Genomic DNA, 23052 nt, shown 5'->3' with positions numbered 1-23052 from the left:
CGTCAGAGGCGTCTTACCTGGGCTAAGGAGAAGAAGAACTGGACTGTTGCCCAGTGGTCCAAAGTCCTCTTTTCAGATGAGAGCAAGTTTTGTATTTCATTTGGAAACCAAGGTCCTAGAGTCTGGAGGAAGGGTGGAGAAGCTCATAGCCCAAGTTGCTTGAAGTCCAGTGTTAAGTTTCCACAGTCTGTGATGATTTGGGGTGCAGTGTCATCTGCTGGTGTTGGTCCATTGTGTTTTTTGAAAACCAAAGTCACTGCACCCGTTTACCAAGAAATTTTGGAGCACTTCATGCTTCCTTCTGCTGACCAGCTTTTTAAAGATGCTGATTTCATTTTCCAGCAGGATTTGGCACCTGCCCACACTGCCAAAAGCACCAAAAGTTGGTTAAATGACCATGGTGTTGGTGTGCTTGACTGGCCAGCAAACTCCCCAGACCTGAACCCCGTAGAGAATCTATGGGGTATTTTCAAGAGGAAAATGAGAAACAAGAGACCAAAAAATGCAGATGAGCTGAAGGCCACTGTCAAAGAAACCTGGGCTTCCATACCACCTCAGCAGTGCCACAAACTGATCACCTCCATGCCATGCCGAATTGAGGCAGTAATTAAAGCAAAAGGAGCCCCTACCAAGTATTGAGTACATATACAGTAAATTAACACACTTTCCAGAAGGCCAACAATTCACTAAAAATGTTTTTTTTATTGGTCTTATGATGTATTCTAATTTTTTGAGATAGTGAATTGGTGGGTTTTTGTTAAATGTGAGCCAAAATCATCACAATTAAAAGAACCAAAGACTTAAACTACTTCAGTCTGTGTGCATTGAATTTATTTAATACACGAGTTTCACAATTTGAGTTGAATTACTGAAATAAATGAACTTTTCCACGACATTCTAATTTATTGAGATGCACCTGTATATGCTTTGGTCTCTGAGGGTTAAAATGTGCGACAAAGGAGAAGGACGGGACAAAGTATATTTTCAGTGTTTTATTAAAAATGACCTAAACATTTTCCAAAAATAGAATATTAAAGAAAATACATCTAAAAAAAATATATAATTCTTAGGGAGAACAAAATTTGTCCTCCTATATATAGTCTTTTAGTTCTCAAAAAAGAACTTAAGCAAAAACACTTACGTTTAAACAGACCTTTTCTTGTAGATCCAAAAGCACAAAGATATAAGTTATACAACCTTTAACAAAAGGTACAAATAATTTTTTTTCTAACAAAACACAATCCTTAACAATACTTGCAATATAACAGTGCTTAATTTAAACTCTAGTTATCTGCTTCCCTTTAGTTAGAAAACACATTTCAAAAAGTCTAAAGTTGATCATTACGGCATTGTTCCTTTGACTGATGGGATGAATTGTGAAAACTAACTAGTTTAAAAAATACTGTAAATTGTTGCGTAGTTGTCTTACAGTCTTGTAGAGTTCTTTCCCAGCTTAAAGCTGCTTCTTGCTGTGTAATCCGAGAGCTCCAGACACACAGTATGGGATGATGCTGACTGTGGCAAGGGGAACGGTGGCACTCTTGCAGAAAGACAGCAGATAGAAGAGAGCAGCCGTGTGTGTCGGAGGCTTGATGGAATCGAAGAGATGCAGCAGGAAGAGAGAGGTGACAATACAGACAATCCTGACACTAGCATTGCTGCTCTTCTTTCTCTCAGTGTACAGTGGTGAGTGAAGGCCGAGTCCCAAACCAAAGAGGGTGCCCATGTTTCTCAACAGGCTGGCGAAGGGGGTGGTGTCCATATGGACCCAGGCTGGATTGACGCACCATTTCTGGGCTTTCTCTAGGGTCCACAGGAGATCCACACCCAGAGCTTTAAGGAGCACATAGAAGCCCACCGCAAAAGAGAGAAGGAATAATGTAATGTTGAAGTAATTTTTCAGACTAGCGTTGTAGATCCACTTTTGTCTGTTGAAGGCCTCTGCAACAATCATGCCTGGAAAAAACAAGAATAAATCATTTAATTTTAAAAACTCAACAAACTCAAAACTTTCAACATTTCTTTTGTGTTCCTGTTGCTCGTCTTGTGCTATCAGTGCAAAGACCATGGGTTTGATTTCCAGGGAACACACAGTTCGATAAAATGTAAGTCGTAAATGCACTGTAAGTCGTACTGGATTAAGCATCTGCCAATTGCATGAATGTAAACATTTTAAGGTGGACAAATTTTTTAAGATGAATCTGTAAATGGATTGTTTTGTGAGATGCTGACCTGTAATAACACCGACGATAACTTGATGGGGGAAATGGGCAGCAATGAAGACTCTGGAGAGACATACACAGACCTGGACCATCCAGAAGAGAGTCCAGAATGAACCACGCAAGTACCTGATTAAAAAAAATAGACAGGATTTCATAAATTCGTTGTTTTGCAGTAGAGGCATGGTAGTTTTCTCATAACTCACTTTACAATTACTTATCTGTTTTGAAACAAACATTCTTAAAGGAATATTCCGGGTTCAGTATAAGTTAGGATTAATCGACAGCATTTGTGGCATAATGTTGATTACCATGAAAAATAATTTCAACTCGTTATTTTCTTAAAAAAAAAAATCAAGGTTACAATGAGGCAAATACAATGGAATTGAATGGGGACCAAATGTTTGGAGGGTTTAAAGGCAAAAATTGGAAGCTTTCTAAAAGCACTTACATTTATTCTTCTGTTAAAACTTGTGTATTATTTGAGCTGTAATTATTTGTCGGGTGAGCGCGCCACTCACATAGAAAGTCAAATAGAAAGTTTGGGGATTTTGAAAATTTAACAAATAAGAAATATATCAGTTTCCGCACTATTACTAAGCCTCTAATCAAATAAGCAAAATTGTGACTTTGTTTTAACTCCATAACACAATGTCAATATGCAAATGGTCAATTTGATTTGCTTTCATTTCAAGCACAGAAAATTCTTATGCTGGAATATCATGGATTATCAGGTTTGGCACCAACATATGGAGTCTGTGCCTGCTAGAGTTCTCAAAAATATAAGTTTTCCAATTCAAACTTTCACACAAATTGTTATGCTGATAATATGATTTTGACATTTGGACCCCACTTTAACTGATCATGCAATTGTGGAAGCATTCAGTAGCTTAATTAAAATGTGATTCATTGATTTTAAAAGCTGACTTACAGGCTCTTGGATGACGTTTTCTTCTCCTTGTTCAGCATTATGGCCAGGATGGAGGTGACCAAGGCGTAGTAGACACCAGCAGCACCCATAGCGTGACCAGATGGGCTACCTGCATGAAGACGCAACTAAGTGATGAAAGTGGTCTTTTGATGCATAACGAGAAAATTCTGAAGAGTACAACAGTGTGATCCGATACTACTATAGTGTGAAAGACGCACCTGGGCCAGTCTCACAGGTCATGGGGTACTGCTCGATGTGTGGAGCAGAGCTGTTTGTGTAGTAGGAAGTCTCATGGACCCACCAGTATGGACGTTCTCCAAACAAGATCCTTCAATGCACAAATCAACAATCAGTTTTTCAGATAAACTGTTAAAATGATATTATTTATAGTGAAATCCCTTTGGTTTATTGGTCCCTATGCTTACCATTTAAAGACCAGATTGAGCCAATCTCCAATCACAGCCACCCAGATAAGCTTGATGCCAACTGATTCTTTTAGATGGAACCAGATGGGAAAGAAGATGAAGAAGGTATTTCTCAGGTCTGCAGCAAAGGAGACAAAAAGGAACCATCCCTGGGCATCTTTGTAATGGGTTTGCAGGTATTGGGTGCTACTCACCCCAAACCCATGCAGTGTATCCATCACACTATTCATTTTAGATGCTCTCTAAGGCAATTTGTTGACAATCTAGTCAAGAGTGATAGTGCTCCACCGCCTACCTTCTGTTTTTATACTAGCAGGCCCACCACCACGACGCATGGACAAAATGATCTTTGAACCTTGCACATGTGTAAAAAAACACAGAGGAGAACAGAAAAAAAATGAGTTAAGAGCATGTTTGTCCTGTCAGGAGAGATAACGCACAAACAAGTTTAGGAGAGAAAGGACGTAGAAAAGACGTAGCAGTAGATCACTGAACTCCTGTGACCTTAGAAACACATCCAGACTCTGTTTATTGGTTACTGATTTCAGTGAACATGTGTAACTGTGTCTGTCTTATAGATTTTATTATAACTTCGGTTTGCATAAAATTATACATTATCGGTGAATCTCTCAAAAACATCGAAATTATATTTTGCATAAAGAAAAAGAAGCCTATTTTTGAAGAAAATAAAAATAAAAGATTTTTTTGTTTCACAATATTTTCACAACATTTCCCCCAGAAATTATAATTTCATTGACCTAGTCATGTTTTTGACAGGCTTTGTGAGATTCACTTTTATACTGTATATGAGTTAATAATGTCTCTCATGCATAAGAAAACACTCAAAAATTGTATTACCCTTACTTGTAGAAACTTTCTACAATTGATATAATGAATGTCTTTCATTCAGATTAAGTCAGTTGCATTGAGTCAACATAATTTATTTCAATTAGATCAAATTAATGTGCTTAGTAGATTTAACTCAACTTCATAAGGTTTGTCAAACTCAATTAACTAAGGTATATTTAATAACATTTCTTATGTAGGACCAACTTAATTTATTTTAGTATATATTTAATACATGCCAGGTGAGCAAGTGTAACGGCAGTGCAACTGTTGCACTCACTGTCAATGTATTAACTACTGCTTATAGAAACAAGTATAACTTGAAAGAGGAAGTCCATCCTCAAGCTAAGCACAAGCCCCATTCTTCACCACAATGATAACCCCCAAAACTTCAGCACAACCCACACTCTTTTTTTAAGACCAATATAACAGAACATTAAACATTAACAAATATCTTCCTATTCTCATCTTGCTCAAAAATACATACAAAAAAATCAACACTTTTTCTTCATCCAGTTCCACACAAAGCATGCCGGGAAACAGAAATCCCCTGCTTCATTAATGCTACATTAACACCACAAAAAGCATTCATGCAGTTCCAACTGCGTGTTGGAATGGATTACGTAAACTTGAATTTTATACGTTTAAATGGATAGAATGCAATAAAATTAAGTAGCAATAAGCAGTTTGCTTTATTTCATTTTAGTTAAGTGTTCTAACTAAATCAATGTGGCCCAATTAAAATGTCCTTTTTAGTTGTTTTTTTGTTTTTGTTTTTGTTTTTGTTTGTTTGTTTGTTTGTATGTTGTCTTTATCTCAAACAAACACTTCTGGTTTGATCAATCTGTATCCTACGTCATTTGTGACTTTTGGGAAAACAAGGGCAAAATATCAACAACAATCCAGTTAAGCATTCTGTTCCGAAAATAGTCAAAGGACAAGCTATCACTCTCAGGCATTCTTTTAACTGCTTGCATAAGTTGCATTGTTTATATGTGTGTTAAATAAGTGAATCAGTTATTAAATTGATCTGTGATGTCTGAAAGACAAGTTGAACTGTACTCCGTGCAGGGCCTTTGGCTAGTTGCAAGACATGGTAGTTTGAAAGAGCTTGCATGCACTGATACAGTACTACGTTTTAAGGTTTAGTAATTTACTGAGACCTGGTTCATGTAGTTAGCACAGGCTTGTCAAATTGGATCAGTGAAAGAGTTTTACTGATTTTAAATTTGATTGGCTCACTTCATGGCCCCAAGTCAATTGGACTAGCCCCAATGTCCCCAATGTCTGGGGCCCCACAGTCTAAAGATCCCAAATGAAACAACTGTTTGAAAAAGTTGCACAGTGCCACAAAGTTCAGTAATTTTTCAGGTTTTTCAACAACACAAAATGTCACAGATCAAAACAAGAAAGGACAATTTTTTCAGTAAAATAATTTAAGTTTTTATTCAGGACAATACAGTGCAGTATGGCTTTTTCCTATTTACAGAGGTACAAAAGGTCACCGTCCAACCCAAGTCAGTCATTTCCATTAGATTTGGGTCATTTGCATTAAATGTTTCACTCTTAGATGTAGATGTACTGTAGGTCATAGTGACATCACGGTGAATACGTTTGAAAACAAAAGCAATCATTGTGTCCACTCATCATTTTATCAGCGTTTGGCCATCAGCGTCATCACAGGTCAAAGATCAGGAAATCTGAGGGCCCCGAGTTCTCTAACAGACATGCAAACAAAACAAAACCATCTAGCCTTGAATAAATTCCAATTGGAGCAAAAAACGGGGGTCCGATAGGACGAAGTCTGGAAGGATGCCTTTGTATCTCCAGTTTGATCTCCAGCCCCCTGCTTTTTGGCTATCCTTTTTTCAAGCCTGCTTTTCCTTCTCTCAGCCTGCAGAGATGGACCTGCTTCATAGTTGTGGGGTGAATCTAGCCATCCATTTGCAGACAGAGTACCGGGACTATGTGAATATGTTTCAGTGGGTCTCCTCAGTGGCGGATCTCCACACCACCTTCTTTGTTTTTTTTCCCATTTGGTTTTACCTGCGCAGAGATGTTGCTGTTAAACTCATATGGGTGGCTGTGGTTGGAGATTGGCTGAACCTGGTCTTGAAGTGGTGAGATGCACTTTGGTTTGTGTATTCTTACTTGAAGAGTTTCTTTTAGGAAACATCACTGAACTAAAAGTGAAGACAATCATGATATAATGCTAGTAGCCTACTCATTATTCTTGTAAATGCTTGAAGTGTTTGTCAAGGTTAAATAATAAATGTGTACCTTTTCAGAAATAGTGGGAGAGACCAGGGCAGTTAAAAGTAACATAAGTTAAAAAAATGAAATTTTCCTTCATAACTCACACATTACCACAAGTTTAAAAAATCATATACTGTATATGTGCCAAATGTTGTAGTGCCATTTATATACTTAAAATGAGAAAAACTTTATTGTAATATCAAGTTTAGGACAAGAAGTCCCATTGTAATATTTGTTGAGCAATTGTAACATTTGAAAAACAAATATGAAACCATTGTTTTAAATATGATTATATATCAAAAAATATCATTGCTAATATTACAGAATATTTGCCACCTTTATATATTGTGGTCATTCTTTTAGCTGTCAGGAATAATACAAGTTTTAAGTATACTGTAAGTCTAAATGGTACCTAATTACTTTTGTTGAAATATTCCAGTGTGAACCAATCACACAAATTTTTCTCAGGCAGAGAGAGCGAATTCTCCTAAGCATATGTTCAATAAGTTTAATTAGTTTGATTGAAGAAATTATATATATATATATACAGTATATGAATGGGCATGAAAAGATAGAACCTGGCAACGTTGTGTCTGGTTTGTGTACAGCACTCTGCGCATGCATCAAGTGCGAGTAAGTGTGAGAAGGAGCTTCTCTCATAAACAAGCCATGGAAACAATGGATGTCAACATTTATAGTGAATTAGGCAGCCTGTTCTCATGAAATTTACGTGAAAATGACAAAATGTTTTCAATTCAAAATGTATGTACTGTATGACACATTTGGCTGCAGTTTTCCAGTGAAATGTCCAGCTGGGGGCACCAAAAGTGAGTAAAATGGTGTCGTATTCAGACGAGGCTTTAGAGTGAATTTTAGATGGTTGTTTTAATGATTAAAACATACCTATCTATCCTAAAACTTTTGCCTGAACCTAACTAAAAGTGTTTTAAAATATAAATGAGATGTTAAAAATGACATCCTTACCTAATCAGTGCCTAAACCTAATCAATAGTGTTTTAAAATGCATTAGCAAAATGCACATTTTCTGAAGCAACCACATTGTGTCACATATAAGCTTCAGTTCATGGCTGGACTTGAACCACAGCCTCTTATTCAAAGTTCAATGCTCTATTAAGTGAGCTACTGCGCAAGCCAATTGTCTTGGAATAAATTTAGATACTGTATGTTGGTGGGTGTGTAATACAAATGTTAAAATTTATAATTTTTCAAAAGATATGCTAGAGTTAAAGTTAGAGTGGCGGTATCATAAAAAAGCAGGGTCTGAGTAATAGAGAGAAAAATATGTATTTATAAAGTCATAATCAGCCATTGAAGTCATGATTTTAGTGAAAGGAAATAAAACACACAGTTGTTGTTGTTGCACCTCTAGTGTTCATTTCAACTGGAAACTGCAGGGAATTGTACCTGGAGACACGTATAACAAGTTTTGCAAAAATATACAGTATATAGATTCATATCCATTATGAGACCAGATTGGAATTAGGACTAAAACTTTGGTCTGTTTCTCACCCAAAGTGATTGTATCACTTCACAAGACATAGATTAAACCACTCGAGTCGTATGGATTACCTTATGCTGCCTTTATGTGTTTTATAGAGTGTGAAAGTTTTGGACCCCATTGACTTATATTGTATGAACAAAAACACATCATACATCTTTCAAAATATCTTCATTCGTGTTCCATAGAAGAAAGAAAGTCATAAGAGATTGAGATAGCATGAGAGTGAGTAAATGTTGAGAGAATGATCATTTTTGGGTAAACTATCCCTTAAAGTCTCTTACAGATGTCTCCTGTTACATTTGCCGCTGGTCTCCCCTATAAAAGGAGCATTTAAAAGAATATCATTAAATTACTCTACATTTCCTTTGTACAGTTATTCTAAATGACTTTTTATAAATGAAGAGTAAATAAACAAGAGTGAAATGATTTCTAAATATAATTACTTTCATATTATTTTGTGGTATATTCATAAGGGTGCTATTCGGTGAAAGGCCATACTGGTGGGTGCATGAGACAAATTTTTACGGGCCTTTAAAACATCCTGAACTGCAACAATTTCCCATCACATGTGAAACCGGACCAGGTACTGTAATTAAGTTTATTTTTTTGCTAATGACCAGTTGGCTGTACATAATCTCATACTTATTTCTTTCTAAATTATTATCTCCACATGAAGTCTTGCACTCTGTATGGTTATGCAGTTTAAGCAAGGTTGCTCTTCTAATCTCCCATGTGGAAATGGGACTGTCCCCTGGTTATCTTACTGTTCCAGTTCAAGGGCCATTTATGAATGAAGTCATTCATATTACTCACTAGTACTATTACACATTCTGCTAAGTGCCTATTCATTCTTGACCTGAATTGGTACTCTAGGCCAGTTAACATGGTATACATATGATCTGACTTCCGTGCTTCCAAAATAATTCATTCTAATTTGAATTTACCTAAATGGGTGATGGTATTTGGCATTGGTAGTCACGTTGTAACCAGTACACTCTTAGATAATTCTACTTAAGCCTTTTTTTCCCCCTAAAAAGACCCATAGGAAAGAAAAATCACAAACGAGAGGTCTTTAATATCAAATATTGTTCTCCTAGACCGCAATTAGATTAAATGGAGAGCTAAAGGAGACCTTGACTTAAATCTGCTGCTTCTCATATTTTGCTCATGAACAAAATACCCCAGTAATCTCACTTGGATTTCCTCTAAAATTTCAGAAGAGATAGCTGCAATGTCATAAACCGTGCACAGATTTGCAAAGATACCAATGTGAAATATTACAATATGAACTAATTTCTCATTAAACTCTTCCTCGGACAAATTAACTGACCTATGCAAACCACATTTACTGAAGATCTCTATACTTTTACTGTGTAAACAATTTTCTTATCGGTGTTTATTTTTATTTCTCTGAAGGAATTTTAAGATAAACATCTAATCCACTCTCTAAGCTATCACTCTCAGGCATTCTTTTAACTGCTTGCATAAGCAATCTCTGATTTGCTTTCAGTTGCATTGTTTATATGTGTGTTAAATAAGTGAATCAATCATTAAATTGATCTGTGATGTCTGAAAGACAAGTTGAACTGTACTCCGTGCAGGGCCTTTGGCTAGTTGCAAGACATGGTAGTTTGAAAGAGCTTGCATGCACTGATACAGTACTACGTTTTAAGGTTTAGTAATTTACTGAGACCTGGTTCATGTAGTTAGCACAGGCTTGTCAAATTGGATCAGTGAAAGAGTCTTACTGATTTTAAATTTGATTGGCTCACTTCATGGCCCCAAGTCAATTGGACTAGCCCCAATGTCCCCAATGTCTGGGGCCCCACAGTCTAAAGATCCCAAATGAAACAACTGTTTGAAAAAGTTGCACAGTGCCACAAAGTTCAGTAATATGCTGAAGTCTGAATGCTGGGTTTTTCAACAACACAAAATGTCACAGATCAAAACAAGAAAGGACAATTTTATCAGTAAAATAATTTAAGTTTTTATACAGGACAATACAGTGCAGTATGGCTTTTTCCTATTTACAGAGGTACAAAAGGTCACCGTCCAGCCCAATCAGTCATTTCCATTAGATTTGGGTCATTTGCATTAAATGTTTCACTCTTAGATGTAGATGTACTGTAGGTCATAGTGACATCACGGTGAATTTGTTTGAAGACAAAAGCAATCATTGTGTCCACTCATCATTTTATCAGCGTTTGGCCATCAGTGTCATCACAGGTCAAAGATCAAGAAATCTGAGGGCACCGAGTTCTCTAACAGACATGCAAAAAAAAAAAACAAACAAAAAAAACATCTAGCCTTGAATAAAGTCCAACTGGAGCAAAAAAACGGGGGTCCGATAGTAGGACGAAGTCTGGAAGGATGCCTTTGATTTTCAGTTTGATATCCAGCCCCGTGCTTTTTGGCTATCCTTTTTTCAAGCCTGCTTTTCCTTCTCTCAGCCTGCAGAGATGGACCTGCTTCATAGTTGTGGGGTGAATCTAGCCATCCATTTGCAGACAGAGTACCGGGACTATGTGAACATGTTTCAGTGGGTCTCCTCAGTGGCGGATCTCCACACCACCTTCTTTGTGTTTTTTCCCATTTGGTTTTACCTGCGCAGAGATGTTGCTGTTAAACTCATATGGGTGGCTGTGGTTGGAGATTGGCTGAACCTGGTCTTGAAGTGGTGAGATGCACTTTGGTTTGTGTATTCTTACTTGAAGAGTTTCTTTTAGGAAACATCACTGAACTAAATGTGAAGACAATCATGATATAATGCTAGTAGCCTACTCATTATTCTTGTAAATGCTTGAAGTGTTTGTCAAGGTTAAATAATAAATGTGTACCTTTTCAGAAATAGTGGGAGACACCAGGGCAGTTAAAAGTAACATAAGTTAAAAAAATGAAATTTTCCTTCATAACTCACACATTACCACAAGTTTAAAAAATCATATACTGTATATGTGCCAAATGTTGTAGTGCCATTTATATACTTAAAATGAGAAAAACTATATTGTAATATCAAGTTTAGGACAAGAAGTCCCATTGTAATATTTGTTGAGCAATTGTAACATTTGAAAAACAAATATGAAACCATTGTTTTAAATATGATTATATATCAAAAAATATCATTGCTAATATTACAGAATATTTGCCACCTTTATATATTGTGGTCATTCTTTTAGCTGTCAGGAATAATACAAGTTTTAAGTATACTGTAAGTCTAAATGGTACCTAATTACTTTTGTTGAAATATTCCAGTGTGAACCAATCACACAAATTTTTCTCAGGCAGAGAGAGCGAATTCTCCTAAGCATATGTTCAATAAGTTTAATTAGTTTGATTGACGAAATTATATATATATATATATATATATATATATATACACAGTATATGAATGGGCATGAAAAGATAGAACCTGGCAACGCTGTGTCTGGTTTGTGTATGGCACTCTGCGCATGCGTCAAGTGCGAGTAAATGTGAGAAGGAGCTTCTCTCATAAACAAGCCATGGAAACAATGGATGTCAACATTTAGAGTGAATTAGGCAGCCTGATCTCATGAAATTTACGTGAAAATAACAAAATGTTTTCAATTCAAAATGTATGTACTGTATGACACATTTGGCTGCAGTTTTCCAGTGAAATGTCCAGCTGGGGGCACCAAAAGTGAGTAAAATGGTGTCGTATTCAGACGAGGCTTTAGAGTGAATTTTAGATGGTTGTTTTAATGATTAAAATTTTAAGATAAACATCTAATCCAAAAGATTATATTTAAAAGAAACCTACTCCATTAAATCTCCTGAGCTATGATAGAGCCATCAGTGTTTCCTCTGGGGACTCAAGGGATTACCAGATAATTCAACAACAATTGCTTTTTCATACAAACTCTGATTTGACATCTTGAAATTTTGGTGTAAATTAAAGAAGTGTAAATAGCAACAAAAAGCATCTTCTTTGCACTAAGGGCAAGTACTGTTAGAAGGTATTTGGACCCCAGTGCAATTAGTGGCAGATACTATTTAACCCCTAATTAAATACTAGCATTCGGTATAGGGGTATCACTACAGTTTGTTTATTGTGTTTATTGAGAGTCCCACAGCCACAGGGCTCTTCAACCACTTTCTTGCGGGGGCCAGATTATCCAGATGAAAACTTGGCGGGGGCCAGTTTTTTTTTTTTTAGTATTGATCTTAGCTAGCACTTTCATTGCAAGTAACATGTTACTTAAAAAAAAACACACACACACACACAAAAAAAACACCCTTAATACTGTGCATTTATTAAAATATATTAGGGTATACTGTATATTGAATTATATTATTTTAAGGTCTGGCCATTAATTCCTTCATAAGATCTGGCTGAAAAACAAACATGACATACATTTAACTAACAAATAATTTTTGATCAACTTTACTCTGAAAAAACAAACAAACAAACAAACAACAACAACAACAACAACAAAAACTTAATAATAATTTCAACATTTTAGGGCTATTGTTTACAAATTATGAAAACTGAGGAGAAACCTTTAGATCTACCAAGCCCTCTCACAATATCAACCCACAAATGAATACAATGGTCATACTGTATATAATGTCATGTTTACTTAAGAATGCATTTAAATAAAATTTTCTTTTTTGAAAAAAAAAAAAAGAAAAAAGAAGGGAAAAAAAGAGAACAAAATTTATATTTCTCAATTTTCTTTATAAAGTAACATTTTATTCAGTGAGGAAAAAATTAGTCCTGCAAATATCCAGTGCAGGAGCCAGATTTTTGTGTAGGTAATCATTGGCAAAAAAGAACAAACTGAGTTGATGCTGTTCGTGATTTAGAGGACTAACTCACAGCTCTATCGAACCAAATATAATCAGGATATTTGCAGGTTCAGTTTCACATTATCACTTTTTTTACGAGCCCTACAGACCCTGAACAGATGAGACATGCCAGTCTGACACTTCAAGAATAGTGAATAAAAGTAAACTTTTCAGCGCATTTTCTTTGAACATTCGGTTTTCATCATCGATTTGTTGACTGCATACAGTATGTGCTGACAACATTTCTGTAACAACCGCGGTGATCGTTTTTTCATCCGTAGATTTGACCGCACTCCACACAACTAAGCAATTTATATAATTTTTTTTTAATGTTCTGTTATTTGCAAGGCTAAAACCTTTGTTTAGCTTTTGTCCCATGCTAACTGTCCATGTTTGTTTGGTTCTTATCTTTCAGGAAGCCCATCGGGTCATGCCATGGGCTCTGCAGGAATTGGGTATATGATGGTCACAGCCGTGCTTTCCATTGTCGCCGAAAGAAAAATACCTGCTCTACATTACAGGTGGGTCTGAGATGAGGGAACAGATCTGTGTCTGGAAAACGTGTTGTTACAGAAAATTTGCCTTTAGGTTTTTACAGTTGATGCTGTGGATGCTGCTGGGTTTGGTGGAGTTACTGGTGTGCATGTCTAGAGTCTTTCTGGCAGCCCATATCCCACACCAAGTTGTCAGTGGAGTTATTTCAGGTAGGTATCTTCTTTATTTACATAAATTATATGAAAAGTTCACCCAAAAAATGAAAATTATGTCATTACTTACCCACATGTTGTTCCAAACCATGTGCTGTTATTTTTTCAATGGAACACAAAAGAAGATCTTCACACAGTTATTTTCCATACAACAATTGAAAGTGACCGTGGGCTGTCAAGCTTCTGTGTTTAATATGCTGAAAACCAGAGAGATGCTCCAAAAGCATCCATCTGACTCATATGTACATAGAACAACAATCAAAAACAGCGCAGATGGAACATATTTTAAGCTTGTTCAGTGATTTGGGAATAAAACAAAAAATATATTGACTCCTAAAGCCACTTTTGTATTGTCTAATCAACCCTTTACTTGTCTGCCACAACAATGCAGCATATTTCAGTCTTAATTTTAAAATTATTATGATTGATATATGTATATGTATACAGTATATATACAGTATATATTAGTGCTGTCAGTCGATTAAAATATTTATTCACGATTAATCGCATGTTGAAATTTTATATTTCTTTTCCGGTGAAAATGCACAAGTTCCTTCTTAGAAAATAAAAGAAAAAAATATGTAACAATAATGTGAATTAACATTTTCCAAACAAAGCCTTCAGTATAAAGACAGAAATGCACTAATATAGCACTAACTCAAGTAACAATAAACGTTTCCCCAAGTCAAACTGGGAGGATGACCAACTGAAATAAACTAGTCCCCATAGGTTGCGTATTCATTGCAATCAGCATTAAATCTCTTAAACCCTCATCCTCCACAATATTAATCGGTCAGCAGGCTTTGGCTTACTTTGCTACAGCAATCGTGAAGCCACATTCACATGATTTGCGTCATGAAAAACGATGCAGAGAACGGCAAATTTGGAATGACATACTGCCCCTACTACTCTTACTGCTTCTGACATATCTGCTTATTGCAGAAAAGTGGTAATATGACATTCCGAACATGGCCAATGTCTTGTTCTGCTTTTAGCACTGACCATGCAATGATACTTCATCCGAATTGTCTGGTAATCCTTAGCTAATGCTTTGAAAGATCAGTGGCAACTGGGTCAGAATTGAAGTAGTTTGAACTTCAAGCGGCACATCAACCCCTCCCTTGGGAGCAAGCTAGCTAGCCATATATCATGTGTCTGGCTTTTAGACAATAGTTAAGACTTCATGTGTGTGAAACTCCTGTTCTACCCGCTCCGTACGGAACTCGAACCGGCATCTCCAGCATGGGAGGCGGGTACGCTAACAAGGAGGCTAAAGGCTACAGCCTTTAGTGTCAGTCGCTAGTGCACCTCTTGAGGTCAGGAGATTGAGGTTTATACACATTGCACAGCTATCTATCAGCTGGCTCCCGTTACATGTGCTTCTATGGTAATTAATTTGATTAAAACATTTTAGACAATTGACAGCCCTACTAATTAGATTATTTGTTTATTTCTTTATTTATTTGTAATCTTTTTTGGAGCTTGTCAGACATGGTCACAATGAATTGCGGTTGTATAGCAAAGTGCTGCGTAAAGAGCCTTTATTTTTTTTATTAATTTTGCATTTCCTCTATTCCTTTAACCTTACAAAGCCTCAATTATGTATGTTGCAAAGACTCTTTTGTGGCTCTTTTGTTGTCAGGCATAGTTGTGGCAGAAATATCCTCCAGAGTGCAGTGGATCTACAATGCTAGTCTGAAGAAGTACTTCAGCATAACTCTGTTCCTGCTGCTCTTTGCGGTGGGCTTCTATGTTTTGTTGAAAGCTCTGGGTGTGGATCTGCTGTGGACTTTGGCAAAGGCCTGGAAATGGTGCATCAATCCCGACTGGGTCCTTATGGACACCACCCCCTTTGCCAGTCTTTTGAGGAACATGGGAACACTTTTTGGTTTGAGGCTAGGTCTTCACTTGTCGTGCTACAACAACTCCAAGAAAAACAGCAGTGCCACCTTCAGTGCAGGATGTATTTTTGTATCATTGGTACTGCTACAGCTTCTGGACTCAGTGACGTTTTCCTCGAACAGCCAATTACTTTTCTACCTTCTGTCATTCTGCAAGAGCGCTGCTGCTCTGGTGGTGCCCACTGCACTTGTTCTTGGTGTGACATCTTGGCTTTCTTCAAAAAGCAAATATGAAAAGTACATGTAGCACAATATTCAAATGGTTCAAATCATTGAATGGTACATCATACATGAAGTTTGACTGACACGGATTTGCTGTGCAACTGCTAATACAAATTTTTCAATACAAATGCAGTGGTCAAAAAACTTTTTTAATGAGCACGACTGTTATGCACTGTTATTAAAAATACCTCATAGAGGGCATGTACAGGATGGGTGGCAACAAAACTTTCATGTAAACTGCTGACCGAAGTCTCCTGATTTAAGTCTGCTCAGTGGTTCTCAACTGGTTTTGCGTAAGGAGACAGATTTATATAAAAAAATAAAGTGGCAATCCAACATACTCTCCAAAATGTTTAGCGTACAAAAGTAAATGAAAATGTCCCTGGTTAAAAACTGAAATGTATTAATGTTCCAACTTTTAAGGATAAGGGCATATAATGCAACCTGTGTGCATTGTCCAAAACCATTTGCAAAATACCATAGTTTGATTGAATGCACAGAATTCAAGTCAACAAAAAAAACAAAAAAAGACTTTAAAAAGTGGATAAGCCAAATGTATTTTACTATCCCAAGTATGCATGATTATACAGTTGCATTTTATTATTTGCATTTAGCATCATTTTCCCTGATGCATGCGACACATTTTTGGGTTGCCCCCCACCAGTTTCAAACCACTGTGTGACCATATTTTCTCCCTAAGTAACTATTTAAGTCACTGCATTATGAGACAAGTAGATCTAAATTGTTTTCACAGGATAATATTTATGAGATCACTGTGGCATAACTACTTTACAACAGAGATTTCCTTCACATTATGACAACTGCTTATCTTGTTATCTGTAAATGGGTTTAAAGCTAGCTCATTCACTAAACAACATTCATTCAATTCACATGTTCAAAGGTCTCTCAGTCATGCTCTGTACATAAGGTACATGTTTTGTACATTGTTCCTGCTGACTGTTGTTATTGGGATCATTCAGCTCTATGTTAGTTTCAGTACCATTAGCCTCCAGTGCTTCCCAATCTAACAACAGAACAAAAAGCAAATTCTACACATTAGATTAGATTCATTTCCTACAGATAAGGTTATTTTAAATTCACAAAAAAACTCCCTATAAGAACTTAATGATGAACTTTTATGTCCAGGCAATGTTGAGTTAGCTGCAACCCCCTTTTTAATCTTATGTAAAGATTAAGATTTTTTTTAATTTTTTTTTTTTTTTTTAATGTAAAAATATGTATTTTTTAAAATGATGCATAAACCATTATGATCAACTAATGTACAGTACAGTGTGCACTGTGTATTGGAAAGTGAAAACAAGCTGTTTTGAACAAGCTGGTTAGAACCTTAAAAATCATTGGTGTAACCAAATGTAGTAAGGTTTATTCAGTCATATTTAATAATATTTTTGACTTAAATGGAACCAGCTAATTTAGATGTTACCGCATAAAGCCATTTTTACGTTACACGACATATCTTTCTTTTATTCTTTTTTTTTTTTTCATTTCTTTTTTTGTAAGTATTTGCAGTACTTCAAGACTCTAAGATGTCTGACATAGACATTGTACTGACAAAGTTATAAACTTGGAGCCAAACATCAGTGTTTACTGTAACCTACTAAAGTAGGATATCTCTTGACATCTTTTTATGATTGACACTCTTTCATTGAGTACTGCATCTTCATATCAATATACATAACTTCTAAACTTTCCTTATGCATGCATGCATGCAAAAAAATCATTGTAACATGTATGTCTTTCACTTTTACTTGTTTCAGACTCGAATTGCCCATAATGTTACATATAAAGGGGAGAATAAATGTTTGTACCTGCTGATAATGTTCCTTTCAATTTCGCTTTTGCATTTTAAACTCATTGCATGCGTTAATTTTTCACTGACAGTGAGACCTTGTTCAGTGTCTTCCTACATTACTGAAAATAAATGAATTATGCATTGCATTAACCTATTTAATCCCATTTTTTTCCCAGCTAAGTGAAGACATTTATTTTACTCCTTGGACAACTTGATGAAAAACTCTTAAAAAAGTGAGACAACATTGATACTTAACTGAAACATACTGTATATGTGACCTCAATTAAAACTCCTGAACTAATTAAAAACAACCTCCTGGTTGTTTTATGAAATGCATTCATTTACTCCATGCAAACAACAAATTACAGTAGGATATATGCATTTGTATGCCTTATTTGCAAGTGACCAAATAACAACCTGTGCATTTTTGGGGACAGATCTGTGCTGTGTGGCACACATTCAACATGTAACCTTCAGTTAGGAGTGAAAAACATTGATAAGACTGTTTGTGCAGTCTGTGATGTAATGGAATGCTCTCCCCTGGATAGATTCTCCAGGCCACCGCATAAACAAAATGCTCTGCCCTTTGCTCTACATCACAAACTCACATGGAGGATCAAAATTTAAATATTTATAAAAGATAGTAAGAGAAATCTGGGCAAAGCTGGTTAATATTTAAATGCAGCTGCAAGTGAAATATTTGATTATTATGCAAACACACACACACACTCACACACACACACACACACACACACCTGTCAGAAAGTGTGTGACAGAGACCTAATGGCAGAGGAACAGTTCAAAGGATTTATTTACAACAATAAACATAAACTTAAACTGTGCTGGCGAAGACTGGCGATCCCAGGACCGGCTGCTACGAGGAATCCTCCGTCGAAGCTTCGTGAGTGCAGAGAAACAAGTGTACAGCAAGCTGGAAGGTAACCAAACTCCCAACATGCGGGCAGAGACAGGCAACCAAAAAATACACAAGACAGCCCCAACTAGACAAGAGAGCAAGGTTAGTTGCTTGATAGCACACACATTCAGCATAGGCTAGACTGCAATCAACATTGAACTACATAAGCTATGATTTAAATAAGCAGGAAACAAACAAGGGGCAAGTGCCGCTCGAAGATGAAAGTTGTCATGATCAGCGTTCCCATGGAAACAATCAGGGTTCCCATGGAAACGCTGATTCCGTGTGCCAGCATCACCTGAAACACATGAGGGCAAAATATAAACATGCTTTGGCCAAAACAAACAGGGAACGATGATGCCACGGTCCTCGTCAGACAAAAACTCTACCTGACAAGGTGACAGGACCGTGACATCACCGGAGGGCGCACGGTGGTAACTCATGCATGGCAGTAACCAACAACCGGAACCGTGTGCCCACACAAAGCACATACACGAAACACAAGACAGACGGGACAATGATGTGTAGGTGCTACTGGTTGTTTAAATCAGTTTTACTATCAGAAATAATCAATAATTAATTGTTATTAATTATGGAATAATCAAATAATAATTAAATAGAATTTAACTCATTAAACTCTATTCTCGGGGCACCACTCTTTGAAAAGAGAAAAATGATAGCAAGTTACTGATTGAGTCTCATAAAACAAAATCTACCCTGTAGGTTGAGTATCTTAATTGTTAATCAAAATAATCAAAAAACTAGTTAAATTATTGGTAAACAAATCTAATAGTAATCTAGTTACAGTTAGTTTCTAACACCAATAAAATAATAGTACTCTGAGGTAACTTGGGAGTTCTTCATGTGGCAGAGGTTGGCTTCAACACAATATTCAAACAAAAACAAACAGGAGTACTTATTATAATATAACAAGATTTATTATAATCAAGCAGTATGAACACAGCCAATACTATCCGAATATAATCCAAAAAATAAAATCAAGGAAATCCTAAACTAACAGTGGAGCTATATGCTAGTGTGTGTGTGTGTGTGTGTGTGTCCAGATGTGTTAACAAACGAATCAAAATGGAGGATCAGGTTCAAAATGGAGGGTTAAATCCAAAATGGAGCTGATACCACGTGCGGGTTGAAATGAGCGGACACACAAAGGAACTGACGAAACAGGCGGGAGAATTTAGTTCACCAACCAGTGAACACAGCCAATACTATCTGAATATAATCCAAAAAATAAAATCAAGGAAATCCTAAACAAACAGTGGAGCTATATGCTAGTGTGTGTATGTGTGTGTGTGTGTGTCCAGGTGTGGTAACAAAGGAATCAAAATGGAGGGTTAAATCCAAAATGGAGCTGATAACACGTGTTATCCGATTTATATAGTGGCCGGGAAGGACGGAACTGACAACAGATCAAACATCCCTTTACGTAGGCATTAGTGTCTTTGAGCATAAATGGCCAGTACGCCACCTGTTGTAGTAGGTAGCTTTGTAGCTCCTGTGACCTCCAATGGGAGCATCGTGGGCATGTATTAGCATCACCCCCCCTATGGTCGGTCGGAACGACCCACTGGGGTGGACCTGGACCATCGGGAACATAGACCAACAGGCCTTTCTAAAGTTTCAGGTGTTGTTGTACCTGACAAAGAGCTTTTAGTTCTTTTGAGTCCTGTAAAGAGGATGGTAGGACCTGTTGTGTTTGAGGTTCCATCAACTGCTGCCGGATTGCCTGGATCACCGGGTCCTGTTCCTGCATGGCACTCAAGTCTGTGTCGCCCGGTTGTCGACCCAGGTTCACAGTCTGCAAGCAGTTTTGGGGATTTTCCCAGTTCTCTCTTGCCTGTCTACGGGTGAGAGCATTCACCGAGCAAGACAGTGGTTTAGGGAGCCATTCCTCCTTGAATTCCCATAGTGGGCCCTCTACTGCACCTCGCTTAGCTAAACGATCAGCTTCGTCGTTGCTCTCTTTGTCGGGGCCAAGAGTTTGTGAATGACCTTTGACCTTCTTTCAATACACAGTCATCCCTCGGTCAGTCACGAGTTGGTCACGAGTTGGTCACAAGCCAAGAAGAGTTCAGAGTGTTTGATCTCTTTACCTCTGGCATTCTTCATGCCATTTTCTTTCCACGTGGGGAAGTGTGAGACGAAACTGTGGTAGGCGTAGTTAGAGTTGGAGCAGACTACCAACTGCACAATAGCCGACCTAGCGGCTTGTTGCAACACAATGAGTGCTGCGGCAATTTCCGCATACTGGCTAGTCTTTGCACCAAGTTGGTAACTGTCTGGCGCATGAACGACGTAATTGATCCAGACTATGCCCACTCCAGCTCGGGTCTGGCTCTCATGGTGAAAAGAGCAGCCATCCACGTAAACCTTCGGGAGGTCTTGACAGACAGTTTCATCATAGTAATGATGATTTGAGGGAAGAGAAGGAGTGGTAACGAGGAAGGGCGGGGAACCTGTCTGTCCTTCGCAGTCACAATGATGGCACTCGGCCAGGCCCTGACCCAAAGCCATCTTGTGGTTCTGAGCGTACCTGACTTCGATGCCGTAGCCTTGTAGTGCCATCATCCATGACACGATGCGACTGTTGGACACTCATCCTTCTCTTAGCTGCTGGCTATTGAGGAAGGAGACAGACTGGTGGCAAGTTTCAATGATTACCTTCTGACCCCTGATGTAGCTGCAAAAGTGTTCCACAGCCCAGACTGTGGCTAGGAGGGCTCTCTCACAGTCAGAGAATTTCAGCTCTACACTGCTCAGAGGTCGGCTTGTGTAGGCAACAACTCGGTTCTCTTTGTCATACCTCTGTGCCAGGGCGGCGCTGAGGCAGTGGGAGGAGAAGCTCGCCTCTAAATGAAACTCCTTATCCTTGTCTGGGTAGGCAAGACAAGGGGCTGAACAGAGCTTTGCTTTCAGTTCTCTGAAAGCCTGCTCTTGAGGGTCTTCCCATTCAAAGACCTTGTCTTTCCAGAGGAGCTCAGTAAGGGACCTGGCTATCTCCGCATAGTCCTCGATGAACTGTCTGGAGTAGTTGCAGATGCCCAAGAAGCTCCTGAGTCCCGACATGTCGGTTGGGGCTTTGATGTTTTGGATGGCTTGAACTCTCCCTGCTTGGGGTTCAATGCCATTGGCACCCACCAATAAGCCCATGTACTCAACTCGTAGGCAGCTAAAGGAATCCTGTACTGGCATACGAATGTGGGTGGTGCAATTGGGTCAGTTGGGATACGAACTGTATGGAGTTTGGTGATTCCACAGTCGTTGGAATCCCTTGAAAAGATCTGTAGGAAGTCATGAAACAACTTCCGCAGTTCTTGTCTTTGACCCTCTGTCGTTAAGGCGTCTGCCTTAGTGAGTTGTTGTGCTATTTCATCCTCGAATCCCGGATAAGGTTCCTCTGGTGGGGAACCGGCTTCGTCACCAGTTGAAATCATGTCACCCGAGTGAGCAGTGAGGGCATACACAATCATGTCCGTTTCCGTGCCCAAGGCAGTACTGCAGACTTCTTTATTGTGTAGCCCCTCATGACAAGCAACTGTGATCATTTTGTTTGGGAAGGTGAGAAGGAGGGGTTCGAGGTTCTCCCCCTCATCAAGGATGGAGGCAGCTCTCCAATCACGGGCACTGTCAGCTCAAAGTCATGAAACGAGCTGTCGATCAGCAACCTTAATGGTCTACGTGCCGTCACAACAATTGGTATGTTTGTGAGGTTCTGGACAAGCAAGTAAGCTGAGCAGTTGTTGAGCTCAAGCAGAGGTGTACCACAGATGGTCAGGCTGAGTTCCCAGAAGTATGGCAAGGGTTGGAAGAATGCCTGTGAACCAGGTATCATCTGTCCCTTGAGGATCATGAGGCAGACAGGGGCACCTGCAGTTCTAGCTGGGATAGTCAGGTCAAACTCGCTCGCTGCCTGACACGCCTGAGGGATGGTCTGATCAGACAACATGTGTTCTGGATCAACCGCTGCCGGATGGTTTTCAATGCTTGCCTGAGACCATAGGACCTGGTTGACAGTGTACAGTAGAGCACCTAACCTAACTAGGATATTGGCCCCCATGAGGAGTGAGGGATCAAGTTGGGGAATCACACTCATGAAGTGTGTAAATCTCTTCTTTCCAATTTGAATGGAAAGAGCACATATCCCAATAGCCTTGATGGGCCTCTGCGGTGACTCTGCAGAAAGAAGGTAGTGACTTTTGCACGCAGAAAGACAGAAAGGAGCTATTCTGACACAACTTGTCGTACAAAGCTTGACTAACAGCAGACTTCTCAGACCAGAGTGCGACAAACACATCAGATACCAAGATACCGTTAGCATGCACGCCTCCAGCTATGCAGGGGCTGTACAAAGCTAATCTGAGTTTTCTAGTGAGCAAAGGAATGATTCGTGGGTGCTCACGGGTCCGCCAAGCTGCGGTGTCGGTGGAGTCACAGATAACTCAAGAGGCTCAGAGCCAAGATGAGTCTGGA

General features: G+C 38.3%; 3 protein-coding genes across 4 annotated transcripts in view; 2 read left to right on the top strand and 1 right to left on the bottom strand.

Moving 5' to 3' along the window:
* a1cf (apobec1 complementation factor) overlaps positions 1-23052 on the top strand; it is a 259844-nt gene that overhangs the window by 126209 nt on the left and 110583 nt on the right. The window lies entirely within an intron of this gene.
* LOC127426753 (glucose-6-phosphatase catalytic subunit 1-like) lies at positions 978-3836 on the bottom strand. Its single transcript, XM_051673768.1, has 5 exons — positions 3576-3836; positions 3369-3478; positions 3151-3259; positions 2233-2348; positions 978-1956 (listed from the first exon to the last, which is right to left on the bottom strand). Exons 1-5 carry the CDS (start codon positions 3803-3805, stop codon positions 1454-1456), a joined length of 1068 nt encoding a protein of 355 aa, XP_051529728.1. The 5' UTR covers positions 3806-3836; the 3' UTR covers positions 978-1453.
* Positions 6320-17940, top strand: g6pc1a.1 (glucose-6-phosphatase catalytic subunit 1a, tandem duplicate 1). Its single transcript, XM_051673790.1, has 5 exons — positions 6320-6541; positions 8673-8782; positions 13421-13526; positions 13594-13709; positions 15355-17940. Exons 1-5 carry the CDS (start codon positions 6324-6326, stop codon positions 15858-15860), a joined length of 1056 nt encoding a protein of 351 aa, XP_051529750.1. The 5' UTR covers positions 6320-6323; the 3' UTR covers positions 15861-17940.

Source organism: Myxocyprinus asiaticus, chromosome 36, assembly GCF_019703515.2.
Source record: "Myxocyprinus asiaticus isolate MX2 ecotype Aquarium Trade chromosome 36, UBuf_Myxa_2, whole genome shotgun sequence".
NCBI lineage: Eukaryota > Metazoa > Chordata > Actinopteri > Cypriniformes > Catostomidae > Myxocyprinus > Myxocyprinus asiaticus.
Note: the sequence above shows the minus strand (reverse complement) of the source record. Positions and strands in the feature narration are given on the sequence as shown.

What these genes read in the sequence shown, in the direction of transcription:
- LOC127426753 (XM_051673768.1), bottom strand. Translation starts at nt 3,805, where the DNA reads ATGAATAGTGTGATGGATACACTGCATGGGTTTGGGGTGAGTAGCACC. An exon ending in CTCAATCTGGTCTTTAAATG is followed by an intron (nt 3,479 to 3,575) that starts GTAAGCATAGGG and finishes TGTGCATTGAAG; the next exon opens with GATCTTGTTTGGAGAACGTC. An exon ending in TATCGTCGGTGTTATTACAG is followed by an intron (nt 1,957 to 2,232) that starts GTCAGCATCTCA and finishes TGTTTTTTCCAG; the next exon opens with GCATGATTGTTGCAGAGGCC.
- g6pc1a.1 (XM_051673790.1), top strand. Translation starts at nt 6,324, where the DNA reads ATGGACCTGCTTCATAGTTGTGGGGTGAATCTAGCCATCCATTTGCAG. An exon ending in CACATGTGAAACCGGACCAG is followed by an intron (nt 8,783 to 13,420) that starts GTACTGTAATTA and finishes CTTATCTTTCAG; the next exon opens with GAAGCCCATCGGGTCATGCC. An exon ending in TGTCAGTGGAGTTATTTCAG is followed by an intron (nt 13,710 to 15,354) that starts GTAGGTATCTTC and finishes TTTTGTTGTCAG; the next exon opens with GCATAGTTGTGGCAGAAATA.